Source organism: Mustela lutreola, chromosome 11 (assembly GCF_030435805.1).
Source record: "Mustela lutreola isolate mMusLut2 chromosome 11, mMusLut2.pri, whole genome shotgun sequence".
NCBI classification, from domain to species: domain Eukaryota; kingdom Metazoa; phylum Chordata; class Mammalia; order Carnivora; family Mustelidae; genus Mustela; species Mustela lutreola.
This window is the reverse complement of record NC_081300.1, coordinates 36,326,149-36,353,183: the sequence shown is the minus strand read 5'-3', so window position 1 is coordinate 36,353,183 and position 27,035 is coordinate 36,326,149. Positions and strand designations below refer to the sequence as shown.

The 27,035-nt window shown below is 38.7% G+C and overlaps 2 protein-coding genes across 3 annotated transcripts in view; both read right to left on the bottom strand.

Annotated features, from left to right (window-relative positions):
• Nucleotides 1-11,068: 11,068 nt before the first annotated feature.
• Nucleotides 11,069-23,764, bottom strand: LOC131810946 (mediator of RNA polymerase II transcription subunit 7-like). The gene is made up of 3 exons (XM_059138971.1): nucleotides 23,748-23,764; nucleotides 11,906-12,139; nucleotides 11,069-11,712 (listed from the first exon to the last, which is right to left on the bottom strand). Exons 1-3 carry the CDS (start codon nucleotides 23,762-23,764, stop codon nucleotides 11,271-11,273), a joined length of 693 nt encoding a protein of 230 aa, XP_058994954.1. The 3' UTR covers nucleotides 11,069-11,270.
• The window catches only part of SLC39A6 (solute carrier family 39 member 6), a 20,544-nt gene continuing 16,359 nt past the window's right edge, over nucleotides 22,851-27,035 (bottom strand). For both annotated transcript variants that reach the window (XM_059140289.1, XM_059140290.1), the window contains exons 8-10: nucleotides 26,745-26,825; nucleotides 25,450-25,640; nucleotides 22,851-24,086 (exon numbers count right to left, since the gene is read on the bottom strand). In XM_059140289.1, the coding sequence (XP_058996272.1) occupies nucleotides 23,934-24,086; nucleotides 25,450-25,640; nucleotides 26,745-26,825 (425 nt within the window). In that variant the 3' untranslated portion in view covers nucleotides 22,851-23,933. The remainder of the gene's footprint in view (nucleotides 24,087-25,449; nucleotides 25,641-26,744; nucleotides 26,826-27,035) is intronic.

Here is a 27,035-nt window from a genome sequence, read left to right as displayed (position 1 = left end):
ATTTGGAAGACTATTTGGCATGATATATTACATTTTCATAATTGAACCTTCCCTGTGACCCTGCAATTTGGCTAACTGCCTTCAGGGATAGGAAAACAGCCGCAGGTTTGCACAATGAGCTGTATGCTAGCTGTTCAGTCTGGCTCACTAACTCTAAAGAGGTGGGACGTTCACAGAAGGTAAATGGCTAGATTGATGGTGAAACTGCATAGTATAGAACACATATAGCAGTTTAAAAGATTAATGAATCCAGTGGTGGGTTGGAGGGTTTTTGTTTTGTTTTGTTTTGTTTTAGCGTGTAAAATATAGTATAACATTGGTTTTATGAAAGTGTATATTGTGAGGCACCTGGGTGGCTCAATCGGTTGACCCTCAGTCTCTTAATTTCGGCTTAGATCGTGATCTCAGCTTTGTGGGATGGAGTACCCCCCTCTACACTGGGCTCCCTGGTCGCTGCGAGTTGCTCAACTCCGACAGCTTCTCTCTCTCCCTTTTCCTCTGCCTCTCCTCCTCCCCCTGCTCATGCTCTCTCTCTAAATAAATAAAGCTTTAAAAAAATAAAAGCATATATTTTATATGAATTCATAAGTATGTAAATGCATGGCAAAAAGTCTGGAAGAATACACACATTAACAGTGGTGTCAAAGTCAGGATCAGAATTGGAGCCCTTGAGCTGTGGTTATATTGTTTTCATTTTTTACAAGAATGGGTTCATGTATTTCTTACATAATTAAAAATTACTTTCAGAAATCTCATAATTGAGCATTTCGGGGTGCCTGGGTGGCTCATTTGGTTAAGCGTTTGCCTTTGGCTCATGCTTGATCCCAGGATTCTGGGATCAAGCCCTTCCTTGGGCTCCCTACTTGCTGGGGAGGCTACTTCTCCCTCTGCCCCTCCCCCTGCTCATTCTTTCTTTCTCTCTCTCCTAAATAAATAAATAATATATTTTTTAAACCCAGCATTTTGATATGTGACAAATGGCTCATGATGTATGATAAATCCATACATTTTGACATAGTACTATGAGTTCACAAAGGGAACACAAAGATACTGTCACATTCCAAATATAAATATAAACTTCAAGAAAGATAAATAAAAACCCACAGGAACTTTTTTTAAAAATATTTTGTTTATTTATTGGACAGAGAGAGAGATCACAAGTAGGCAAAGAAACAGACAGAGGGCAGGGCTGGGGAGGGGGGAAGCAGGCTCCCTGCTGAGCAAAGAGACCCATCTGGGGCTCCAGTCCAGTACCTGAGATCATGACCTGAGCTGAAGGCAGAGGCTTAACCCACTGAGCCACCTAGGGCCCCAGGAATTATTATCTCTTAAGAAGGACTGTTTTAAGAACTTTGCACCAACTAGGCATCAAATATGTTTTTTTGTTCAATTATAGTTATAGATCATCATTCCCATTTTTAATGTTACTACAAGGTTCAAAAAAAATATCTCACGATGTGAGATAACTCTCCTCTCTCTTCCTCTTACTCCAATATCTATTCATGTCTCTTCATGCTTCTTTCCCAGTTGTGCAAACTTTTGGTTTTCCAATCTGTTTAGTCCAGTTTTTGCCTGAACTTAGGCAGAGTTTCACTTACCTGTCTTCTGAGACCTCAGTGTATCTTCAACACTATTCCCTCCCATGAACCCTGCAGCCACCAAAATTGTTACATATCATCTCTCAAATTATGTTTTCAGGTAAGATTCTAATTCTTCACACTCCATTCTTTGTCTCAATTCTACCTGAAATTTAAAGGCCACCATAAATTCCACCTTCTTTTCTTTCTCAACGAGTCCAATGTATGTAAAAAGTTCCTTTCTGTATTATTTACTGATTTGAATACCTTATTTAGAACTTACACTACTAATCTGTATTATTTATAATTATATAGTTTATATATTCTCTGCCCTGCTAGATTTTTTTCTCAGTGACTCAGCCAAAGCACCAGCTCTTCTGTTTGTTTTAGTCCTCAGTCTGATTTGGCCGCCCCTGCTATGGACTTATACAGTATTCTGTATATGTCTGTGTAATACAGCTTTCCATACGGAGCTGTTAGATCTGTATTTATTGGCATTGTTTTATTGCTGTGTTTTCAAAATATTGGTTGTAACTGCATTTGCCCTTAGATAATTTTTTAAAGTATTTTATTTGTTTATCTGAGAGAGAGAGAGACAGAGCATGAATGGGGGGAGGGGTAGAGGAAGAGGGAGAAGCAGACTCCCTGCTGAGCAGGGAGCCCAACACAGGACTCAGTTCTAGGACCCTGAGATCATGTCCTGAGCTGAAGGCAAATGCTTAATCTACTGAGCTACCCTGGCACCCTTGCCCTTAGGTAATTATAACTTATTTTCATAATATCCTCTGGCTATACTTCTTGATTTTGTCTCCCCAAATATAGGCCTTAAATTCAGAATAATGTATTTTTTCTGTAAACTATCTTTGGCTTTACTGGAATAGCCACTAAGTAACAAAGAGATGTGCTCCTTCAACTTAAAAAAAGAAGTTTATTGCAAGAAGAGACTATAGGCCAATATTGCTTATGAATATAGATGCAAAAATCCTGAGCAAAATATTAGTAAACTCAATCCAGCATCCTATTAAGAGTACTATTCATCATGGCCAAGTGGGATTTATCTTAAGAATGTAAGGGTGGTTCAACTACAAAATTCAATCAACATTATACACCATATTAATAGAACGAAGGAAAAAACAAATGATAATTTCAATTGATAAAAAAAATCCAGCATCCTTTCATGAAAAAAACAAACAAAACAATGAAACACCTCATCAAAGTAAGAATAAAAGGAAACTTTCTGAACATAATAAGTGTATGAAGGGGGATGCCTGGGTGGTTCAGTTGGTTGGACGACTGCCTTCGGCTCAGGTCATGATCCTGAAGTCCCGGGATTGAGTCCCGCATCAGGCTCCCAGCTCCACGGGGAGTCTGCTTCTCCCTCTGACCTTCTCCTCGCTCATCTTCTCTCTCACTATCTTTCTCTCTCAAATAAAGAAATAAAGTCTTTAAAAAAAAAAAAATAAGTGTATGAAGGGTGCCTGGTGGCTCAGTTGGTTAAGAGTCTGCTAAATTGGTTAAGAAAGCCTGCTTCTCCCTCTCTCTCTGCCTGCCACTCCCCCTGCTTGTGCTCTCTCTCTCTCTTTCTGTAAAATAAATAAAATCTTAAAAAAAGAGAGAGAAAGTATACAAGAAAACCCATAGCTAACATTATATTCAGTGATTTAAGACTGAAAGCTTTCTTCCTAAGATCAGAAACAAGACAAATACATGCATTTTTGTCACTTCTATTCAACATTATACTGGAAGTTCTAGACATAGCAATTAGGTAATGAAAAGAAATACAAGGTATCCAAATTGGAAAGGAGGGGGTAAAATGATCTCTATTTGCAGAAGACATGATCTTATACATTAAAAATGCCTAAAAAAAAATCCTAAGGAATCCACAAAAGCACTAGAGCTAATAAATTAACTCAGCAAAATAAGAGGATACCAGATGAATACGCAAAGACCAGTTGTAGTTCTACATACCAGCAATGAACAATTTGAAAATGAAATTAGTAAAATTAGTACAATAACATAAAAAATAATAAAATAATTTGGAATAAATGTAACCTAGGAGATTTTTCAGGTGTACACTGAAAACTACAAAATATTATTGAAAGAAATTGAAGAAGACCTAGATAAGTGAACAGACATAACTTGCTCATGGATTGAAAGACTTGCATTGTTAATATGGCAATTATTACCCAATGCAATCTTCAAATTCAATGCAATCCACTCAATGTGGGACTTGAAGTCATGAACCCCAGATCAAGAGTTGAGTACTCTACCAACTGAGCCAGCCAGGTGGCCCTGTTTTTAATTTTTTTAATTTTTATTTTTTCTTCAAATATTGTTCTTTTTATCTTTTTTTTTTTTTTGAGGATGTGTGTGTGCATGTGTGAGTGTGAGAGCACGCGCCTGCATGAACATGGGGAGGGTCAGAGGGAGAGAGAGAGAATCTTAAGCAAGCTCCATGGCCAGCACAGAGCCTGGTGTGTGGCTGGATCTCATGACCCTGAGATCATGACCTGAGCCAAAATCAAGAGTTGGACACTTAACTGACTGAGCCACCCAGGCACCCCGGTTCTTTTTAATCTCAGTTAGTCATTCGTATTGAGTCTAATATCTAGTGGGATTTTTTATGATTTAGTTGAAACATATAATAAAACCAGCTACTGTGTTTGTATCCACTTTCCTCTGAGGCCCACCCAGTTCCCACTAGTATCTTTCCTTGCAAAAATACAGTTCATTTCCTGGTCAATTAGCTTCAATTACTAACATTATTTATTTATTTATTTAAGTAATCTCTACTCCCCAGTGTGGGGCTTGAACTCACGACTCCAAGATCATGAAAAACATCCCTTACCAGCTGAGCCAGCCAAGTACCCCACAAAAAATTCTTTATGCAGCTTACACCACAACAGGCAAAATATTCAAAAGCCAACGTCCCTATCATGTCATACTTGGAAGGGACAATCCTGCCTCAAAAAGTGTGTGTGGGGGGGGGCATCTTACATGGTAAGTTCAGGAAATAGCAGCAAAGGTAATGTAATGATAAGCCACTCAAGTCTTAGAACCCCTCTCAAAAGTTCATAAACTTTGATCAGCAAAGTTCAAAATAGAGCAGCTCCAGATGTACGAGACTATTGCGGTGGAATATGTACTATCTTTAAAAAAATGTACAGCTGACCCTTTAGCAACATGGGTTTGAACTGCATGGGTCCACTTATGTTTGTATTTTTTAAAGTACAGGACTGTATTTTTACTTCCTTATGATTTTCTTTTTTTTAAAAGATTTTATTTATTCATTTGACAGAGAGAGAGAAAGAGAGCACAAGCAGGGGGAGCTGTAGGCAGAGAGAGAGAGAGAAGAAAGCTCCCCACTGAACAGAGAGCCCAACATGGGGCTTGATCCCAAGACCTTGGGATCACGACCAGAGTTCAAGGCAGATACTTAACCGACTGTGCCACCCAGGTGACCCTTCCTTATGATTTTCTTAACAACATTTTCTTTTCTCTAGCTTACTTTGTTGTAAGAATACAGTATATAATACATACAACATATAAAATATGTGTATGGGGCGCCTAGGTGGCTCAGTGGGTTAAGCCGCTGCCTTCGGCTCGGGTCGTGATCCCAGGGTCCTGGGATCGAGTCCCACGTCGGGCTCTCTGCTCAGCGGGGAGCCTGCTTCCCTCTCTCTCTGCCTGCCTCTCCATCTACTTGTGATTTCTCTCTGTCAAATAAATAAATAAAATCTTTTAAAAAAATAAAATAGGGCGCCTGGGTGGCTCAGTGGGTTAAGCCGCTGCCTTCGGCTCAGGTCATGATCTCGGGGTCCTGGGATCGAGTCCCGCATCGGGCTCTCTGCTCAGCAGGGAGCCTGCTTCCCTCTCTCTCTCTCTCTGCCTGCCTCTCCGTCTACTTGTGATTTCTCTCTGTCAAATAAATAAATAAAATCTTAAAAAAAAAAAAATAAAAAAAAATAAAAAAATAAAAAAATAAAATAAAATATGTGTAAATCAATTGTTTATGTTGTTGGTTAAGCTCAGTCAATAGTAAGTTCTCACTAGTTAAGTTTTGGGGGGAGTCAAAAGTTATACGTGGATGTTTGACTCTGCAGGGAGTTTGGTACCCTTAAACCCAGACTTGTTCAGGCTTCCCTATACTTACATCCCTACAGACTCTGAAATCTTTTTTTTTTCCCTTAAAGATTTTATTTATTTATTTGACAGAGAGAGACACAGTGAGAGAGAGGGAACACAAGCAAGGGAAGCAGGAAAGGGAGAAGCAGGCTTCCTGCTGAGCAGGGAGCCCGATATGAGACTTGATCCCAGGACCCTGGAATCATGACCTGAGCCGAAGGCAGACGCCCCACAACTGAGCCACCCAGGTGCCCTTAGTATTACTAAAATATTCCAGGAAACAAATAAATTAGGAGATCAGGTACATGCAATTTTCCCATACGTGTAAATTTTGCCATACAGCCATTGTCTCATCAGATGATACTACAGCTCTGCTTCCAACAAAAGGAATGTCAAGTACTGACTTGAGTTCAGTAAGAGATGATGTTCTTCAAACAACCTTCCGATCAACGGAATCTTGACATTGGATCTGAACTTCAGAGAGTAATATATCCGGCAGGCTGACTTCATCTGCCCACTGCTAAAATGGGGAAGTGAGAAAGGAAAAAGATAACCCCGCAAGTGGATTGCTAGGCATTGGCGTTCCTAACCGAACATCAACTACCCTCACAGGATATACACAATAATCAGACAAGGCCATTCTGTGACTTTAGTGGAACAAAACAGAGCGGAAGCTACTTTGAAACCACAGAAATTCCTAAAAGCTACCTCTTATAACAAACATAAATGATTACAGATCCTTTATCAATAAAACCCCACCTTAATCCTTTGGCGTTGTAGATAAAATCACAGATCTACCCACTCACCAAATTGCCTCTGTTTCCTGACAGCATCCAACTCACAACAGACCCTTGCTTTCCCTAAAACCTCCGTAATATCAGCCAACATAAGCTCAAACCTTCTAATAAGCCCTTCCCAATTCTTTCCTAAGGGCACGCCCACAGTTTCTCTGATGAAGGTCCCTTCCTGCTGCAGCAAATTAAATAAACCTAACTTTAGGGGTTTCTGGCTGGCTTAGTCTGGATAGCATACCGCTCTTGATCTCGGGGTCATGGGTGTGAGCCCCATGTTGGGTGTAGAGATTACTTAAAAAAAAAAAGAAAAGAAAAGAAAAAGAAAAAGGAAGAAAGAAAGAAAGAAAAAGAAAAAGTTACCAAAAAATCCCTAACTTTAACTTTAGGTAGTTCTTGTGGTCTTTCAGTTGGTGAGTTTAATATATGATATACATTAAACTGTTAATCAGTTGTTAGCTCTATGGGTAAGAAAACAGTTTCTTCTTTACAATGTATATATTCCAGTATGGGTTGAGTTTTTGACCACAAGCTTGGATTGAGGAAAAGAGTAAATATATTTGAGTGGGGCCAGAGAAAAACTTCCAGTGGCTCTCCTTGCTTATAAGAATAAGATTGTATCCTTAGTATGGTGTACAAGGTTCAGATTAATTGAGTTCCACTATTCTCAGAAGACCCATTGCTCATAGCTTCCGTATGTTCTTGAGCCTCTAGGAGTGCCAAACTTATTTCTCAAATCCTATGCAATTCCATTTTCCACTGTCTTCCATCCATTTACAATGCAAACAATATCCTTCCTGCAATTGCCTGCCTCTCCCCGATAAAGAAGTTCCTTTTAAAAATTAAACCAACAAGGGCGCCTGGGTGACTCAGTGGGCTAAGCCTCTGCCTTCGGCTCAGGTCATGATCTCAGGGTCCTGGGATGAAGCCCCACATCAGGCTCCCTGCTTAGCAGGGAGCCTGCTTCTCCTTCTCCTACTCTCCCTGCTGTGTTCCCTCTCTCGCTGTCTCTTTCTGTCAAATAAATAAAAATCTTTAAAAAAAAGTTAAGAGAAAAATATAATGAACCTCCATGTACCCATCGAGAGTTTCATCAATTATCAACTCCTGGCCAAACTTCTACCCTTTCTTATACCCTTCCCCTACCACACACACACTGGATTATTTTGCAGCAAATTCCAGGCATTAGATCATTTCATCAACAAATATTTTAGGCTGTTCTTCTAAAATAACTTATTTCTTTACCAAGAAATTCCTAGTCTTCCCTCAAAACCCAGCTCAGATATCATCTCCTCTGTAAAGCCTTTCTCCATGTCTCCTGGAGCTAGCAAGACCCATTCCCCCTCTGTGTATCTATGACTCCCTGCCCCTCCCTCTACAACAGGGTTTCTCAACACTGGCACTATTGGTATTTTGAGACAGATAATCCTTTGATGAGGGGCTGTCTTGTACATTATAGGATGCTTTGCAGTGGCCTCTACTTCTAGATACAAGTAGCACCTCCATCCCCTTTGTGACAACCAAAAATGTTTCCACACTTTGCTGAAAGTCCTGTGGGGGCAACATTGTCCCCAGTGAGAACAACTTCTTCAGAACTGCCCTTAAGAACAATATTGCCTATGTTTGCTATCTCTTCACTTCTAGACTGTGAAATCCTAAAGAACATAGAGAGATTCTCCTTCTCTTAGGGTAGCCAGTGTCTGATTCCTTTTTTTTTTTTTTTAAGATTTATTTATTTATTTGAGAGAGAGAGAGAGAGAAAGTGGAGGGGGAGGTATCAGGAGAGGGAGAGAGAGAATCCCAAGCAGACTGTATAATGAGCATGGAGCCCAACATCAGGGCTCGATCTCACCACCCTGAGATCATGACCCAAGACGAAACCAAGAGTCTGATGCTAACCGACTGTGTCACCCAGGTACCCTGCCGGTGTCGTATTCTTCCTGGGAACCTCATAGGAAGAAAGCTGGGAGGCCATGTGAGCTTTGACAGATCTTCACAGAACTTCACAAAAATCTGAGGCCATTAGGTCCAGCCTTCCATTCAGTGCTTTAGTTGCATCTACAATATCTCAGTCCATTATTCTTCCAGCCTCTGTCAAGAAGTCAGGTTATTGGGATTCATCTTCCGGCCGAGGTGCTCATTTTGTTAAAATTCTTATGGTGAGTGGAAGCTTGCTCACTCTGTTTCTTTAGGCATTGTGCTAACTCTGCCCTCTGAAATCATAAAATGAGCCTAATTTCAGTCAGTTTCATATGACAACCCTTCAGGTATGTGAAGACCACCATTATATTCATTTATTAAATCATTCAAAAATACACATACTTGAACAAGAGAAAAGCCTCACTTCCTTGAAATCTCTCCCCAAATCACCTGAATGCTTTAAAGTCCTTAACATTCCCTAACTGAGCCGCTCCATGTCTCCCCTAGTGTACATCCTCCCTCATTGCAATAGCCAAAAACCTAACTTGCCCAACTAATGGTGTGTTCCTCATGGTCTTTGACTGGAGGACATTGACAGATGGAACACCTAATATGAGCCAGGCACTGGATATACAGCAATGAATGAAAACAGACAAAAAGCCCTCTGCCCCTCATAGAGCTTACATGGAGGTAAAGAATGAGTCATGTATGTAAGTATAAATACATGGTGTGCTGGGGTAAGTGCCATGAGCAAAAGTAATTGGTGGGGGGGGTGGTAGTGTGTGTTAGAATTTTAATTAATTAATTAATTAATTAATTATAAAGATATTACTATAAATAATTTAATAAAATAAATTTATTTAAATTATTTATTATATTTTATTTGTTTGTTTATGTTAGAATTTTTAAGTTGCTTAGCTGGGGACAGCCTTATATTTTGAGATCTGAAGGAAAGGAAGCATTTCAGAATGCTATTCTGAAGGCAGCTATTTCAGAATGTTCCCAGCAGGGGGAACAGCAAATGTAGAGGGCCTAGGAAACAGCAAGGAGAAGACCTGTGGCTGGAGGCAGTGATCAGAGAGCAACAGTAAATAGGAGGCAGAGAGTAAGCCGAGGTTCAAGGAGGGAAGAAGGAGCAAATAGCACGTGGTAGACCACTATAGGGGACTTCTGCTTTCACTCTGAGATGGAAAATTGCTGGGAAATACAGAGTAGAAAAATGACACGATCTTACTTACATTTGAATGAAAAAAAGAAAAAAAAATAACCCTCTCTAGCTGCTGTGTTGAGGAGTGACTGGGTGAGGGGTGGGGCAAGCAGAGAAACCAGGCACTTGTTATAACCCAGTGAGAGAAGGTCAGGACTGAACTCAGGGCACTCCAGTGTTTAGAAGTTGGGGAATGGAGAATAAATAAGCTAATCATATCCAGAGGAATCCTAGAAACCCCAAAGAATGCATTTGAAAGAGGGAATGATCAAATGTCAAATGTTCCTAAGAGACAAGATGAGGATGAGAATTGACTATTAGATTTTACAGTATCTTCCCTGGGACTTTTCTTTTCATGAGAATATCTCATTCCATTATTCCTCCGCTTTTTTTGGGTAAAATATCACTTTTTTTTTTTTTAAAGTAAGCTCTACACCCAACATGGGGCCTGAACTCACAACGCCAAGATCAAGGGTCACATGCTCCACCAACTGAGCCAGCCAGGTGCCCCAAAATGTCACTTTCTAATGCACTATATAAGTTGCCTATTTATCTTATTGTCTGTGTATTCTTACTAGAATAAAAGTTTTATTAGGTGGGGATTTGTATCTATTTCTTTTTAACAAAGAGTAATCAAAAGATTTATTATCTGAGTGACTGGAAAACAGTGAATAGACCTATCCAGGGTAGAAAAAAGAAGCTGAGATAGTGTGTTTACAGAACTAGTCAAGAGGAAAAATAAAATTGCCGTTTTATAACTCTATGGGGCTCCTCTCTTTTAACATGTTATACTACATTTTTAGAGATCAAGTAAGTTTTTTTTTTTAAGATTTTATTTATTTATTTGTCAGCGAGAGTGAGCACAGGCAGACAGAGTGGCAGGCAGAGGCAGAGGGAGAAGCAGGCTCCATGCTGAGCAAGGAGCCCAATGTGGGACTCTATCCCAGGACGCTGGGATCATGACCTGAGCTGAAGGCAGCTGCCTAGCCAATTGAGCCACCCAGGTGTCCCTCAAGTAAGTTTTTAAGTAAAGTAAATCTAAAGATTTTATAATTTCACATTTATACAGCTTGATATCCTTTATTTATCTATCATTCTTAAAGCAAATGACAAATCTAGTTTTCAAAGACGAAAGCTTGCTGTTCCTGAGATCTTCAGTGTTTTCTGCAACTCCAAATCCAGGAATGTTTCACACAATTGCAGGACTTTCCTTTTTAAGGTGATTACCTTTTTTTTAATATATAAAGATTTTATTTATTTATTTGACAGCAGAGATCACAAGTAGGCAGAGAGGCAGGCAGAGACATAGAGAGGCAGAAGCAGGCTCCCCACTGAGCAGAGAGCCTGATGCGGGTCTCAATCCTAGGACCCTGAGATCATGACCTGAGCCGAAGGCAGAGGGTTTGACCCACTGAGCCACCCAGACCCCCTAAGGTGATTACTCTTAATGTATACATATATACTCATTTGCATATGCTTGCCATACTGTGCACTTAACAGTCACTAACCTCCTAACTGGTGAAGCAGGAGTCAAGCCATTCACATGACTTCTAGTTATATCTCTTCTAAGACGCTCCAAGAGCAAATTAACGAATCTATGACATTTACTGAAAAGAAAAAGAGAAAAGCAAAAAGAAAAAGAAACATCCTTCATGGTCTTTCATTCATTTCATCAATTAGGACACACAGGGCAGCATCTTTCTCTCTAACCTGGTCTCTCCTATGACCTGAATTTTCTCTTTGCTGTTCATTCTGTCCAATACAATTGTTGCTATCATCAGCATCCACTGGTTCAGTCTTTACTCTCATCCCTGCTTCTGAATGAGGCGGATCATCAGACAAAGCCAGACAATTCTGAATCATCTCAATGACTCGCTCCAGGTGCTTCTGAAATGGCTCAGCTGTTTCAAGACATTGACCTTTCGGTACCTCCAGCATGAATCTCAATGTCTCTCTTGCTTGGTGGGGTCGGTATTCATTTATGAGATGATGCACATGTACAAAAAGCAGCTTAAGATCTTCTGGTTTCTCTTCTGGTTTTGTACTCCCAGGGCTCCTTATCAAGATACCTAAGAGGTCTAAGAAATTAATATTGCCTCAGTGGATTAAGCCTCTGCCTTCTGTTCTGGTCATGATCTCAGGGTCCTAGGATCCAGCCCTGCATCCGCTCTCTGCTCAGCGGAGAGCCTGCTTCCTCCCCCTCTCTCTCTGCCTGCCTCTCTGCCTACTTGTGATCTCTCTCTGTCAAATAAATAAATAAAATCTTAAAAAAAAAGAAATTAATAAGAATAGACATATTGAGTTTTCTCAGTTCCTTCTTGAGATCAAACTGCATAGGATGAAGCCATTTGATACCCTGACTTTCTGAAGGGCGGATGATAGGATCATCACATTGGAATTGATTGCCAAACATCATAGAAGTGTCTTTTATTGGAGGTGGAGGCTTGGGAGCTAGGCCTTCCTGAGTATTTTCATCTGTATATTGCTTGACGTACTGCATTGGGGGTGGTGGAAGAGCACTCACCCATAGAGGAAGATCAAGAAACTCAGCTCAGGGTTTACACTGGATTTGCCTTGGCCTGCGCGGAAATCCGACTTCCCGCCGCCTCCTACAGGAAGTGTATCTATTTTTGTAATTAAGAGATACTGCTTCAGGGGCACCTGGATGGCTCAGTGGGTTAAAGCCTCTGCTTTCCCTCAGGTCATGGTCTCAGGGTCCTGGAATGGAGCCCTGCATCTGGCTCTCCGCTTAGCGGAAAGCCTGCTTGCCCCCCAACCCCCCACATTCCTGCCTGCCTCTCTGCCTACTTGTGATCTCTTTCTCTCCATCAAATAAGTAACTAAAATCTTTAAGAAAGAAACAAGTACTGCATCAAACAGCCTCTGGTCATAGCAGGAGCTCAATAAGTATTTGTTGGATGGATGGTCTTCAAATCCATCACCATGTTGGTCTGACATTTACGAACATGCTTGTTTGGCACTGTTCCTCTACAACTATTAGAATATGTTCTAGACAAGTCCTAAAATACTAGGCTGGCTCTCCTTTGTTCAAAGCCTCAAAGCCTGGCATTTTATGGTGCAGCCCAGCAAGTTCGGCCTGTTTGGCAGGCAATTACCTGGCTATTTTGTGCCTCCCTATCCAGCACCATGTACTTCCCTGGACTGAAGAAAAAAAAAATAAATCCATAATCAGTCAACTTTATGGAGCTCAGGATATGTGCCTCATCTCTAATAATGGAATCACACGTTTCAAAGGAAATGGAGAAAAAAAGACATTGGCTATCAGGTTGGGAAACCTCTTTTAAGACATGGGTGTCCATCCTGAACTCCCAAATTTTCCAGCTTTAGAGACTAATAGGAGTTTAAGCCTCTTCTGTGGCATTAAGTAGCACTGAGACTTTCCTCAAACCAATGAATTTAACCGAACTTACTAAGCTTTAATTTAATTTAAGAATTGAACTGAACAGGGACCCCTGGGTGGCTCAGTGGGTTAAAGCTTCTTTTTGCCTTTGGCTTAGGTCATGATCCCAGGGTCCTGGGATCGAGATTCGAGCTTCTCATTGGGCTCTCTGCTCAGCAGGGAGCCTGCTTCCTCCTCTCTCAGCCTGCCTCTCTGCCTACTTGTGATCTCTGTCTGTCAAATAAATAAATAAAAATCTTAAAAAAAAAAAAAAGAATTAAACCGGACAATTTAAGAGTTGTCCTAAGAATTGAGAGAATTATGTATAAGCCTATAACAGACCTTAATAAATGCTATCATTTTTATAATCCTTGCCCATTTGCCAAGAGCTTATTTTTTTGTGTTAACACCTTAAACAAAAAGGGATATCTGTCCTTTTGTGTCTGGCTTATTTCACTTTGCATAATATTTTCATTATGGTTGATCATGTTGTAGACAATTGTATTTTTGAGTTGTATTTTTTCTCATGAGCGAGAAATTTTGCAATATATAATTTTTTTATATAATGAAGAGCGATTTGAATCCTTTCCCGTGATCCTACAATTCATGTCATGTGTGTGTGCTTTCCTCCTCTATGTTTATTCACATATTTGTGTACATTAGCAGCATTTTAAGTTATTTTTACATAGATCTTGCTCAGATGTGTTCAATAAAATTGATTCTTTAAATTGGGTTTGGGGGAAACCCCAACACTTGAACATAGGTAGCGTCATTTCTAAATTAAAGTTGTCCTCTCAATTTGTAAAATGTAAGTTGCATTAAAATTCCACAAGGAGGCAGACTGGTTCCATTAAACTGGGCTTACTGCACTGATGTAAATACATTCTAGATATTCCCAGTATTGGCATCCCCAAGTATAAAACAATTTTTTAAGCCAACATAGGGAATCTATGAAGGTATTTTCTCCCAGAGACAACTCTACAAATGATGCTTAATTTTATAAATCAGTTCACAAATCTTCCCATTAAATTAGGTGTAACAGAATCATAGAATTTTACATTTAAACCAGATACAAGAAATAATTTATTTAATTACAGAATTCTGCCCAAGTGCAGCTATCTTTACTCTTGGTTTACAAAAAACCCATGGCAGTGGGAATTTAAAATGATGTAGTTCTTGCAGAAAAAGGTATGACAGCTCTTCAAAATATTGAACATCTAATGATTCAAAAATTCCACTTCTGGGTATATATGAAAAGAAGTGAAGCAGAGACCCAAACAGGTATCTGTACACCAGCGTTCATAACAGCATTATTCACAGTGTCAAAATGTGGAAGTGACCCTTCTATATCATTGAATGAATGGATCAATAGAATGTGGTAGACACGTGCAAGAGAATATTCAGCCTTAAAAAGGAAGGGAATTCTGACACACTCTGCAACACAGATGAACCTTAAAGATATTATACTAAGCGAAATAAGCCAGACTCAAAGGACACATATTATATGATTTCCTTTTATATGGTATATCTAGAATAGTTAAGCACATAGAGACAGAAAGTAGGACAGTGGTTACCAGTGGTTGGGGAAGGTGGACTAGGGAATTATTGTTTAGTGAGTACAGACATTCAGTATGGGAGGATGAAAAAGTTCTGGAGATGGATGGTGGTGAAGACTGCACAACAGAGGGAGCATACTTAATGCCACTGAACCATCCACATAAAAATGGTTGAAGTGGGGCACTTGGGTGGCTCAGTCATTAAGCATCTGCCTTTGGCTCAGGTTGTGATCCTGGGGTGCTGGGATTGAGTCCTGCATCAGGCTCTCTGCTCAGTGGGAAGCCTGCTTCTTCCTCTCCCGCTCCCCTTGTTTGTGTTCCCTCTCTTGCTGCCTCTCTGTCAAATAAATAAATAAAATCTCAAAGAAAAAATGGTTGAAGTGGTACCATTGGTTAGGTAATTTTTTTTAACCACAATTTAAAAAAAGACATGGTAAAGAAAATTAAATTCAAATAGAGAAATTTATAAATACTAAAATTCCCACTTTATTGTATGTACTTCCAAAATCTATAAACATCCATCTGCACCTTTGTGTAAATAAATAAATCGATATATATATGTATTTTTTAAAGATTTTATTTATTTATTTGACAGAGAGAAATCATCACAAGTAGATGGAGAGGCAGGCAGAGAGAGAGAGAGAGGGAAGCAGGCTCCCTGCTGAGCAGAGAGCCCGATGCGGGACTCGATCCCAGGACCCTGAGATCATGACCTGAGCTGAAGGCAGCGGCTTAACCCACTGAGCCACCCAGGCGCCCAATAAATCGATATTTTAAATTGTATACGAAATCAAGAGAGAAAATCTACCTCCTTCTTGTCCTGGGGGAAAAAAAAACTGGGGGGGGGGCAATGGCGGGGGGGGCTCAGTCAGGGGAGCGTGCAACTCTTGATCTCAGAGTTGTAGGTTCGAACCCCACGTTGAGTGTAGAGATTACTTAAAAATAAAATCTTTACAAAAAATGTTTAACATACAGGAAAATTTACTTTTAACATTTTGAGAATTCTATGAATTTTAATACATATATAGGTTTGTGTATCTATCATAAGAATCAGGCTGTAGACCGGTTCTGTCCCTTCAAAAAACTGTGCTAAAACCTCAGAGTCACATCCCCCACAACACTAACCTGGGGAAACTATTGATCTCTTCTCCTTATATTACTATTTTTTCTAGAATTTCATGTAAATGGTAACATCCAATATGTAGCTTTCTGTATCTTTCTTTTTCTGCTTAGCATAATGCCTTTCAAGGTCATGGAAGCTGCTGCCTGTATCAATTGTTAATTCTTTTTAATACTGAGTAGTATTGCATTGAACAAAGACACCACAGTATTGTTTAGGAATTCAACTCTTGAGGGACATTAAGGTGGTTTTCTGTTTCTTGCAATTATGAATAGAACTGCTATATAGGCTTTTTGTGTAAATACAAGTTTCAGTTACTCTGGGGTAAATACACAGGAGAGGGAATGCTGGGTCATAACATAGGTGCATGTTTACTTTCAAAACCATTGCTAAAGGGGTTCCTATGGTGGCCTTACCATTTTGCATTACCCACCAGCAATGTATGAAAATTCCAGTTGTTCTATATCTTTGCCAGTAATTGATATTGCTGGCATATATAAAATAAAAATAATTTTACGTACTTGAAAGCCAGCAGTTTTAAAAAATATATTTTTAAAAAATTGTAAGTGAACTCTATGTCACATGTGGGGGTCAAACTCACAGCCCTATGATCAGGAGTCACATGCTCTACTGACTGAGCCAGCTGGGTGCTCCACTAGTATTTTTATGTTGGTTATTCTAATAGTAGGTGACTAGTGTTATCTCATCATGGGTTTTTTAAATTTTATTTTATTTACTTATTTGAGAGAGAGAGAGAGAGATCATGAGCAGGCAGAGGGGGAAGAGAAGGGCCAGAGGGAGAGAAACAGATTCCCCGCTGAGTGCAGAGCCCAACTGGGATCATGACCTGAGCTGAAGTTCGATGTGCAACCGACTAAGCCACCCAGGCTCCCCTCTCATCATGGTTTGTTTTTAAATCATTTAAAAAAGTTGTGTGCCATGGATCTTCAAAGAGAATATTTGATAAGATATATTGCATTTCTGTTTCTTCGTCAATTTTCTTTCTTCAACTTAGTATACAGCATTTATGGTTTTATTTCTAGCTTTTTCTAGATATAAAAACTTCGTGTTTCTTAAGCTTTGCCATTAGAACTGTAACTCCTTTCAAAACTCAGTAAGACCTTCCTCCAAAAAACCAACAACATTTCAAATGTTGGTTCTATCCCTGACATGATTTACTAATTTGTGTATGATACTTCCATAATTGGGAGATATCACCCATGACAGAAGGATGTCCACGTGTGGGACACTCTCCCAAGTAGTAACAGAGAGATGAGTAAGAGAGACTATGGCTTCCCATACTTCCCAGTGCTGTATGTATTAAATTACTAAATTACTAAATGTACTAAATTACTAAATGTAATTTCGTAATGTTATAGGAGTGACTATGAATCCACCCCAATTTGTAGTAAAAACCTGAAAACAAATTTTCTAGGCTGAGATCATTTCATTGATGAATTCTTCCAACTATTTAAAGAAGAATAATACCAACAGTAAGTGATATCTCTTAGAAAATAGGGGGGAGCACTTCCCAACTCATTTTATAAGGCCAACAAACACTATTATCAATACCAGACAAGAATAGTACAAGAAAACTACAAGAAAAAAATGATCATATCAATTGATGCTGAAGATATTTGACAAAGGTTAACAAAGTTATGATTAAGAAAAAGCAATAAAGCAAATTACAGCCCATATGATACTAATAAAGGAAAAATGTTTTTCCCCTAAAATTGGATATTAGGTAAAGGTATCTATTCTCACCACCCATTTTCAACATCTTACTGGAAATCCTAGTCAGTACAATAAGGGAAGACAAAGGGGCACCTGGGTGGCTCAGTGGGTTAAAGTCTCTGCCTTCAGCTCAGGTCATGATCCCAGGGTCCTGGGATCGAGCCCCGCATCGAGCCCCGCATCGAGCCCCGCATCGGGCTCTCTGCTCAGCAGGGAGCCTGCTTCCTCCTCTCTCCTCTCTCTCTGCCTGTCTCTCTGCCTACTCGTGATCTCTGTCTGTCAAATAAATAAATAAAATCTTTAAAAAAAAATAAGGGAAGACAAAATAATTAAAATGCATATGGATTGGAAAAGAGATAAAATTGTTCCAAATTACAGATTATTCGACACTGACACCAGACAAGGACAGTGTAAGAAGACTACAGACCAATATCTATCATGAACAAACATAGAAACAAAAATACTCTCTAAAATATTTGCATACTGAATCTAGCAATACACAAAAAAGATAATATATCATGTACAATGGGATTTATTTTAAAGATGCAAGGCTGGTTCACCATTTAAAATTAATTAATGTACCATTATAAACCACATAATCATAGCAACTGATACAAAAAAAATTGACAAATTCAATATTCATTATAAAAATTCTTAGCAATCTAGAAGTAGAAGGGATTTCCTCAATCTGATAAAGAGCATCTACAAAAATTTACAACTAACACTATATCTAATAGTAAAATCCTGAATGCCTCTCCCACTAAGATCAGAACAAAGCAAAGATGTCCATTTTCACCTTTCTTATTCAATACCACAAAGGAAGTCCTAGCCAGTGTAACAATAAAAGTAAAAGAAATATAAGGCATACAGATGAGAAAGGAATAAAATGAGCTCTTCTCATAGGTGGTATTATTATACAGAAAATCCCAAACTATCTACAAAGATCTCTTACAATAGGGGTGCCTGCCTGGCTTGGTTGGTAGAGCATACAAATATTGATCTCGGGGTTGTGAGGCTAAGCCCCACTGAAAAACTTAAAAATCATTAAAAAGCTCTTAGAATAAATGAGTTTAGCGAGGTTGCAGGATATAAGGTTAACACACAGAAATCATTTTTATTTCTGTATATTGGGAAATAAATTGGAAATTAAAATAAAAAATCAGAATGATTTATAATGGCACCAAAAACATGAAATACTTAGGTATAAATCTAATAAAATGTGTGGAGGCAATTGCCAAACTATGGAAAGAGCCTAGATGTCCATCAACAGATGAATGGATAAAGAAGATGTGGTATATATATATATATATATATATATACACAATGGAATACTATGCGGCCATCAATCCCCCCAGAAATCTTGCCATTTGCAATGACGTGGATGGAACTAGAGGGTATTATGCTAAGCGAGTTAAGTCAATCAGAGAAAGACAATTATCTTATGATCTCTGTGATGTGAAGAATTTGAGAGGCATGGAGGGGGATCATGGAGGGATCATTGTACCTTCACCTAATGCCATATGCAAAAATTAACTCCAAGACATAAGAGCTAAAATTATAAAACTCTAAGAAGCAAGCACAGAGGAAAAGCCTTGTGATACTGGATTTGGTAATTATTTCCTAGATATGACACCAAATGTACAGACAACAAAATAAAAAATAGATTGGACTTTATATTGAAAATTTTTGTGTACCATAGGACACTAATAAGATAAAAAAATCCATGAATAAATAAAATCTTTAAAAAAAAGATAAAAAATCCATAGAATGGGGGAAAGTATTTGTAAATTACATATCTGATCAGAGGTTAATATCCGTAATATGTGGAGAATTCCTACAACTCAACAAGAACAAAACCCAAACAACCTGATTAAAACCGGGGCAAAGAACTTGAACAGACAGTTCTCCAAAGATTATCAAAGGCCACAAAAAGATGTTCATGATTAGTCATTAGAGAAATGCAAGTCAAAACCACAATGAGACACCACTTCACACCCATTAGGATGGCTATTAGCACCAACTAACAAACACAACAGGAGACAAATGTCGGTGAGGATGCGGGGAAGTTGGAACTCTTACACCCTGATGGCTGGAATAGTGAAACTGTGCAGTTGCTGTGGAAAGTGGTACGGCAGTTCCTCAGAAAATTAAACCTAGAATTCCCACATAATCCAGCAATTCCACTTCTGGGTATATACTCCCAAAGAACTAAAAGTAGGAAAACAAGGTATTTGTACCCCTGTTCCTAGCAACATACTTGCGACAGCCAAAAGGTGGAAACAATTCAAATGTCCGTTGATGGATAAACAGATTAATGAAACATGGTATATACGTGCAATGAAGTAATAGCCTTAAGGAGGAATGAATTCTGGCACATGCTCCAACATGGATGAAGCCTAAAGACATACTAAGTGAAATAAGCTAGATTCAAAAGGACAAATTGTATGATTTCACCTATATGGCATATCTAGAATAGTCAGATGGAGGTATAAATGATGGACCATGATTACCAGGGACTGGAGGGACAATGAATTATTGTTTACAAAAAATACAGACATTCAGTATGGGATGATGAAAGAGGTGTGAAGATGGATGGTGGTGATGGCTGTACAACATGTGAAGGTATGTAATGCCACTGAACTGTACCTTTAAAAATGTTTAAAACAGTACATTTTGTTATGTATATTTTACCACAATTTTTCTTAAAAGGAAAAAAAAAAATGTTTCTAGTCATCAGTAACATAGTGCTTATGATGACGGATGTGAGACTGTAATTTGCTACCTCCTTTAATTTTCATTACACTTTATATATGGGAAGTTCAAGATCTACCTGGAATTGTGGTTTCTCTTTCTGGACTATTATTAGTTCCTTCCTCTCTACACCTCTCCCCTCACCTCCTCTCCTGCTCTTTCTTGAGCCCTTGACTTCATAGGGTGGGGATATGGCAAAGGAGGTAAGTTTTTAAGAAAAAAATTTCTTGTACTTTTTTCTTTTAAAAAATTTATTAAATTTTAAATTTTTAAAATAAACATATAATGTATTTTTATCCCCAGGGGTACAGGTGTGTGTCTTATACTTTTAATATGCTGAACTGTTTTCCTTTAATCCCAAATTATACCATTTTTGATTCAGTCGTGGTTTTAAGTTTTTTTCTTGAAAAATTTAATCTAATCTGCTAACATAGTATATTACAGTAATAGGTTTTCAGATGAATCATGCTTGCATTCCTAGGAACGCCTTACCTGATTATTTTATATACTAAGTTTGATTTGCTATTTAGGATTCTTATATCTGTATTCACTCTTGCTTTTCCTACACCATCCTGCGAGGTTTTGGGAGGGTCTGAAATTGTATCCAATTTAGAAGCTGCAAGTTAGCCTGTTGTGTTTCATGGATAATGGCTGAAGACACGAGACTCCTGGGACACGAAGGACTTGATTGCTCACACCATAGCAAGCAGCATGAGCAGCACTTGCTCACACCATAGCAAGCAGCATGAGCAGCACTTGCATTAGTACCTCTGGACCCTAATCCCACAGTAGCAAAGTGAAAAGTCTCTGGTGGGTGCTGCATATGCTGTGAATTTTGGGCAGCGACTGAGCTTGGGGAATTTGCCTCTTACACAGCCCTGATCTTTCACAGACCTTACCCTTTAAGGTTGTTCACTGATAAATGGCCTGAGCCAAGAGTGGTTACGGCCCTCCATTGTTGACAAAGCTAGCGAGAATGTAGAGGAAGTCTTAGGGTCTGAGGTAAATGCCTTTCCCAGCATGGTTTTATTTCAAGATTACACTACCTTCAATTACCATGATGAACATTTTTTTTTGTAATCCCAGAAACTATTGAAATATGCTAGATATTTATGTGCTGCTTGAAGTTTTGGTAAAACACAGCAAACAATGCCGGGGTTTGGAGGAGAAAGGGAAGAATTTTGATGTGATTATTTTAACAGTAATTGGCCTTTTTTTTTTTTTTTTTTTTTTTAAGATTCTATTCATTTATTTGACAGAGAAAGAGACAGCAGAGGGAGTGGGAGAGGGAGAAGCAGGCTTCCCACCAAGCAGGGAGCCCCATTTGTGGCTTGAACCCAGGACCCATGACCTGGGACAAAGGCAGACACTTAATGATTGAGCCACCCAGGTGCCCCCAGCAGTAATTGACTTTCTATTTTTAATTAGTAAATATATTTTTCAGAAAATTAATCCATAAAGTTCTCAAGTATACATGATCTACTCTATTTTTAGGTCTTCTAAAGATTTTATTTGAGAGAGAGCACGAGCAGGGAAGAGGGCAGGGCAGAGGGAGAGGGAGAAGCAGATTCCCCACCAAGCAGGGAGGCTGATCTGGCTCCATCCCAGGACCCTGGGATCATGACCTGAGCCCAAGGCAGACGCCTAACTAGCTGAGCCACCTATACACCTATCTCCGTCTTTTTCATTCAAGTTATTACTTGTGCATTTTTCTATCAGTCTTTTAAGTTTTCTTTCCCCCTAGAGATCAGGTTTTGGTTCACATTCTACAGCTCCTGCATGTTCTTTTAATCTCTATTCTCCCCCATATGAAGCCATGGAAACTAACTCCTTAAACCTTCCATGTGTTTGACCTTGAGTGGGAACTATCTTTCCAGTTCACTCTGTTTTGTGGTTAGGCCCAGCACATCTTCCACATTCAGAATCTGTGAAAAGTCAAGGCTGTGTTCCCCAATCTCAAGGAACATTTCCAGCTCTTCCAGAGCTTCCTCATCTTGCCCTGCTCTAGCAGCAGTAAGGAAGGTCTGTGGGCAGAATTCTGAAGCAGAGTAATCATTTGCTAGAGGAGATGCTTCATGTCATCCTCTGAGGCACCCTCAACCCTAGTCATTCTCTTGTTACCCATATCCATCCCTTTCACTAGGCTTGGGGAATAGAGATGTTGGTCCAGTTGACTCTCAATAGGCTCTAAGTGGGGTCTAGGGTCTTGTCTATTTTATTATTATTTTTTTAAAATTCTCTTTAGAATGTAGGTCATCAGTGCTTTTTCTCAAGCTTAAGGCTCTGATTGTTATAAAAGAAAAATTAGGGGCGGCTTGGAACAAACTGTGGGTCAATAGTTCTTAAACTATCTTTGTGGAAAAGAATTTAAAACTGAGTAATTGATGTAACTGATCAATAATATAAGTGAATTGATATACTATAGTCTGGATAGTACTTAAGAAAATCAGACATCTCAAATTCAGAGACAGAAAGTAGAATGGTGATTATAGGGGCTGTGGGAGAAAGAAGTGAGTGGTGGTTTAAAGCATATAGAGATCCAGTTCTGCAAGATGAAAAAGCTCTGGAGATCCATTGCACAACAATGTGAATATACTTAAAACTAATGAGCTGTATGCTTAAGTAGTTACGATGGTGTTAAAAAAAAAAAAGAAGTCGGATATCTGATATCAAGCTGACATGGGGAATTTATTTTGTAGAAAAGCAACATCTAGAGAATGCCACAGACAGCCCTAGTATGTCTAAAGTACTACATATAAAAATGATAATTGCTCATAATGACAACACTGAAGCATTGAAAGATACCAAAGTTCTTTCTGAATTCAAGGAGTCAAATTACACTCAGTGTAGTTTTAATGCCCTTGCCCATCTCAAAGCTCTATTATGCTGTCATTTGGTAAACCAGATAACCAGAACATTCAATACCCAAGTTTTTGGCCATACATAGACTTACTCATATTCATCTGGTATAACTCCACACAAATATTTGAACATTCCAATTTCTTGGGTAAGGTATATATTGCTTGAATTCATTAAATATACTTAGACTTCTCTATTATACAAAGTTAAATGTACAACTAAATTAGTAAAAAGTGCTCACTGTGGTTTATTTTACTGACAAATATGTTATGTGGTTTATTTTACTATGACAAATATGTTATGAAGGTACTCTACACTAGTATTGCCATTTTAATTTAAATTTTCTCTTCTATTTTGTAATGAGTTTTGTGACTTTTTTTTTGGAAAGAAATCTGTGCCTTCTTAATTTTTACAGATTCTTTTTTCTCTTTATTTCTTAGCTAAAACTCAGTACAAGCGTTATTGGTATCTCAGGCTTTCTGTGTATCCTTACTCCTAAATGCCAGCAGTTCTTCAGAGGCCTGACATCCAGCATGGGGCTTACTGTGTTAAATTAGGTTCTAGAAAAAGCATTAAAGACAATTTTCCTGAAATATACAGAATATGTCATGCCAAATCTCTTGTTTATACAATAAACTGGTAAAATTGATAAATTGCACATATAGCTCATATTCCCAAAATAGAATAACTTAAATATTAAAACGTACCTTTGTGTTACCACCATAACTGACCTTATAAGCATAACAAATGGAAATACTCAATAAAAAAAAAATCACAAAATCCACTAACCGCAAAGGCTGCATATCACAGCTTACGAACTCTCATCTCCCTACGACCTATTCAAACTACAGACAGCAATATTTTTCCAAGCTACTCTAGCATTTACACCCTAATTAGAAATTTATACGAAACACAATTTTATGTTCAAATATGGAAATAAGCAACATAATTCCAAAGCCCAAAAGTATCCCAGCATTCTGTAAAAAGAAATATCCCCAGCGGCTACATCCATGGTCACTAGCATCATTGTGCAGCATCTCAGGTACCTTAAAGAAAAAACAAGAGCAACATTTAGGTTTTTAGAACCACGGATTCATTTTTAGAAGAATTTACGGGGCAGTAATACTAGCTTATATGTCGCTGGATATACCGAGCCAACTCCTTATTTTTATTTATTTATTTATTTAAAGATTTTATTTATTTGACAGAGGTCACAAGTAGGCAGAGAGATGGGGGGGCGGGAAGCAGGCTCCCCACTGAGCAGGGAGCCCGATGCGGGGCTCCATCCCAGGACCCTGAGACCATGACCCGAGCCATTGACAGAGGCTTAACCCACTGAACCACCCAGGCGTCCCAACTGAGCCAACTCCTTAAAATGGGACCATATACATACTGACTCTAGCTAATGTATACAGCATTTCCCAGCAGCTTAATTCATAATGATTATTCACGGTATGCTCAACAAGTCAAAGTTTATATTGGTCCAGTTCACTCTACTATGAAACAAAGAACTATACTGATTATTCTCCTTTCATTACTGTCGGTAGCTGAACCAAACATAACATATGGCTTACCTAAGTTTAGAGATATGGAGACTTTATATAGAAAATAAAATTTTAGCAATCAGACTGGTTGGGATTGTTATGTGGACTTTGCTGACAAAACAAAGTAACTCCTTTGTCCATTAATAAGGAAATTATGAAAAAAAATAAGGAAATTATGAGCATTCTGAAGAAATTATGAGCATTCACAACATGTGGCTTGTGCTGGGTTTCTGACAAATCTATACAAAGCTGAATGCCTGGTTACTGAGATTCTACTCTCAAAAAGACACATCAGAAAGGGGTGGATATTTCTGTGTATCCTGACACATGTTAGGCAGGATAAGGTGTGCTTGCGAGCAGTAATCCAAAAAGATACACCCTAAAGAACCTGTATTTTCTATGCTATCTTATAAAATACAGACTCACTTATTACTGTATTTATTCTAAAGCCTTTTAAATTAATTAATTAATTGATTAAAAAAGTAAGCTCTATGCCCACAGTGGAGCTAGAACTCACAATCCTGAGATCAAGAGTTGCACGCTCTACTGACTGAGTCAGTCAGGCACCTCCTAAACAAAAGCCTTTTTAAAAATAAGGTTTCATGGGGTGCCTGGTTAAGTTGGTTAAGCATCTGACTCTTGGGTTTGGCTAAGGTTGTGATCTCAGGGTCCTGGGATTGAGCCTGGATTGGCTCATCACTCAAGTGTGGAGTCTGCTTGAGATTCTCTCTCTTTCTGCTCCTCCCCCACCCTGGGATTCTTTCTCTCAAATCAATCAATCAATCTTACTATTTTTTTTAAAGAGGTTTCACTGAACATTCTATTTTGTTAGTCAACACTGTAATTAGACTTCTTAAAAACTTACCATATCAACCAGAGCAACATACATGAATAAGCCAGCGGTAAGTGCAAATATCCACATAGAAACATTTTCAGCATAATGACCAATAAAGATTCCCGTTGCCATTCCAAGATACGCCAGCATGGCTGACAAAGCATTATAAAGAACAGCTTGCTTAACAGTCATGCCAGCCTTTAGTAAAACAGCAAAATCACCTTTAACAGAAAACAAAAAAGGGAACAAAGAAAGGAAAGAAATCACTATTCAGACACATACCCAAGAAACTTTTTAATTTAAGAACTTCTCTAAATTTTTTTGAAGGAAAAAGAAAGCAGCTAAGGATTACCAGGGGTAACAAGTATTAGTGTAAATCACCCTAACACCTCTATAAATTAAGGTATTTTTTAATCCAAAGTTTTTCTTAAGGCTTTCACTCTGTCAATGAATGATAAATACCATGAATTTAAATTTGCGCTCTTGCACGGTCTTCAACAAGCTTATAATTGGGCACAAAGAAGAGGATTTCACTGATCATTTCACACATGAAATGATCAGCAAATGATAAAGGCAATCTATAATTAAGAGCTTAAGAGTATAACGTTCTAGTTATAAAAGAATAAAAAGAGCAATGAAGATGGGAATAGCTAATAGAGGCTTCAGGGAATATGAAGGACCTAGAATGTGGAACATAAGCCAGATGTGGAGGATTATAAGCATCCGGCAGACAGATGGGAGGCCTTCTGAATGGCAGAAAACACGCCAAGGAACAAAACTGAAAATGGCAGCACAGGTGTGTGCAAATATGTATCTACAAGAAGAAAAACAAGGGCATGAACTGGGATCCAGAACAACTCTGGGAAGGTTTTAAATCCTGGTGACAGAGGAGAAAAATATTCAAAACACAATTCATCAACTTCCCTTTTCTTTAGCTCCAGTGAGAATCTCTTTGCCAATTTCTCTCTGTTAATGGAAGCTGACTTCTTTGAATCCTGTGGTCTTACTCATATTGCAGATATGAAGATAATGATCACTGATGTCACCAGTATGCTGGTCCAGGAAGGCATGTGGTAGGGTAAGAGGATGAGAGAAGAGGCCCACAAATCTCTCTCGCAATGCCACAGAGGCAATTGTGTAATTATACTCATAGGGTCAGAGTACTGCCTGGAAACAAACTTATACTCAGTGAGAAAAGAAACCTAGCTAGGCTAGTAGAAGGCAGAGAAGTTACGAGGAAGCTTGCTGGAACTATCAATAGCAAATGCCAGTGACACTAGGACACTTCATCCCCCTGGAAAATACTGTTTATATGGCTCTCTTACCTAATTCATGAGGCAACTCGTGACAAAACACAGCAACAGAAGTACTTAAACCACTCGACAAACCTTCAGTAAAAGCAGCCCCTGGGTAAAAATCAATCAGAGAAAGTTTGGCTACATTGTTCTATGGGTGTTATTTTTTTTTTTTTAATCTTACCAGCATTCAGCATGAGGTGAAGGAAGTAAATGAGATTCTGTCATGAATTAACAGAACTTTCCAGCTGCACTCTGCATATTCTTTACAAATAACATTAGGTTACATGCAATTAGGTTTAAATTTCCCAGTGGAGCATA

Bases quoted from the DNA above. Each gene is read 5' to 3' on its own strand.
- LOC131810946 (XM_059138971.1), bottom strand. The intron at 11,713-11,905 runs TATTAATTTCTT...CCACTGAGGCAA, and splicing joins AAACTCAATATGTCTATTCT to TATTAATTTCTTAGACCTCT.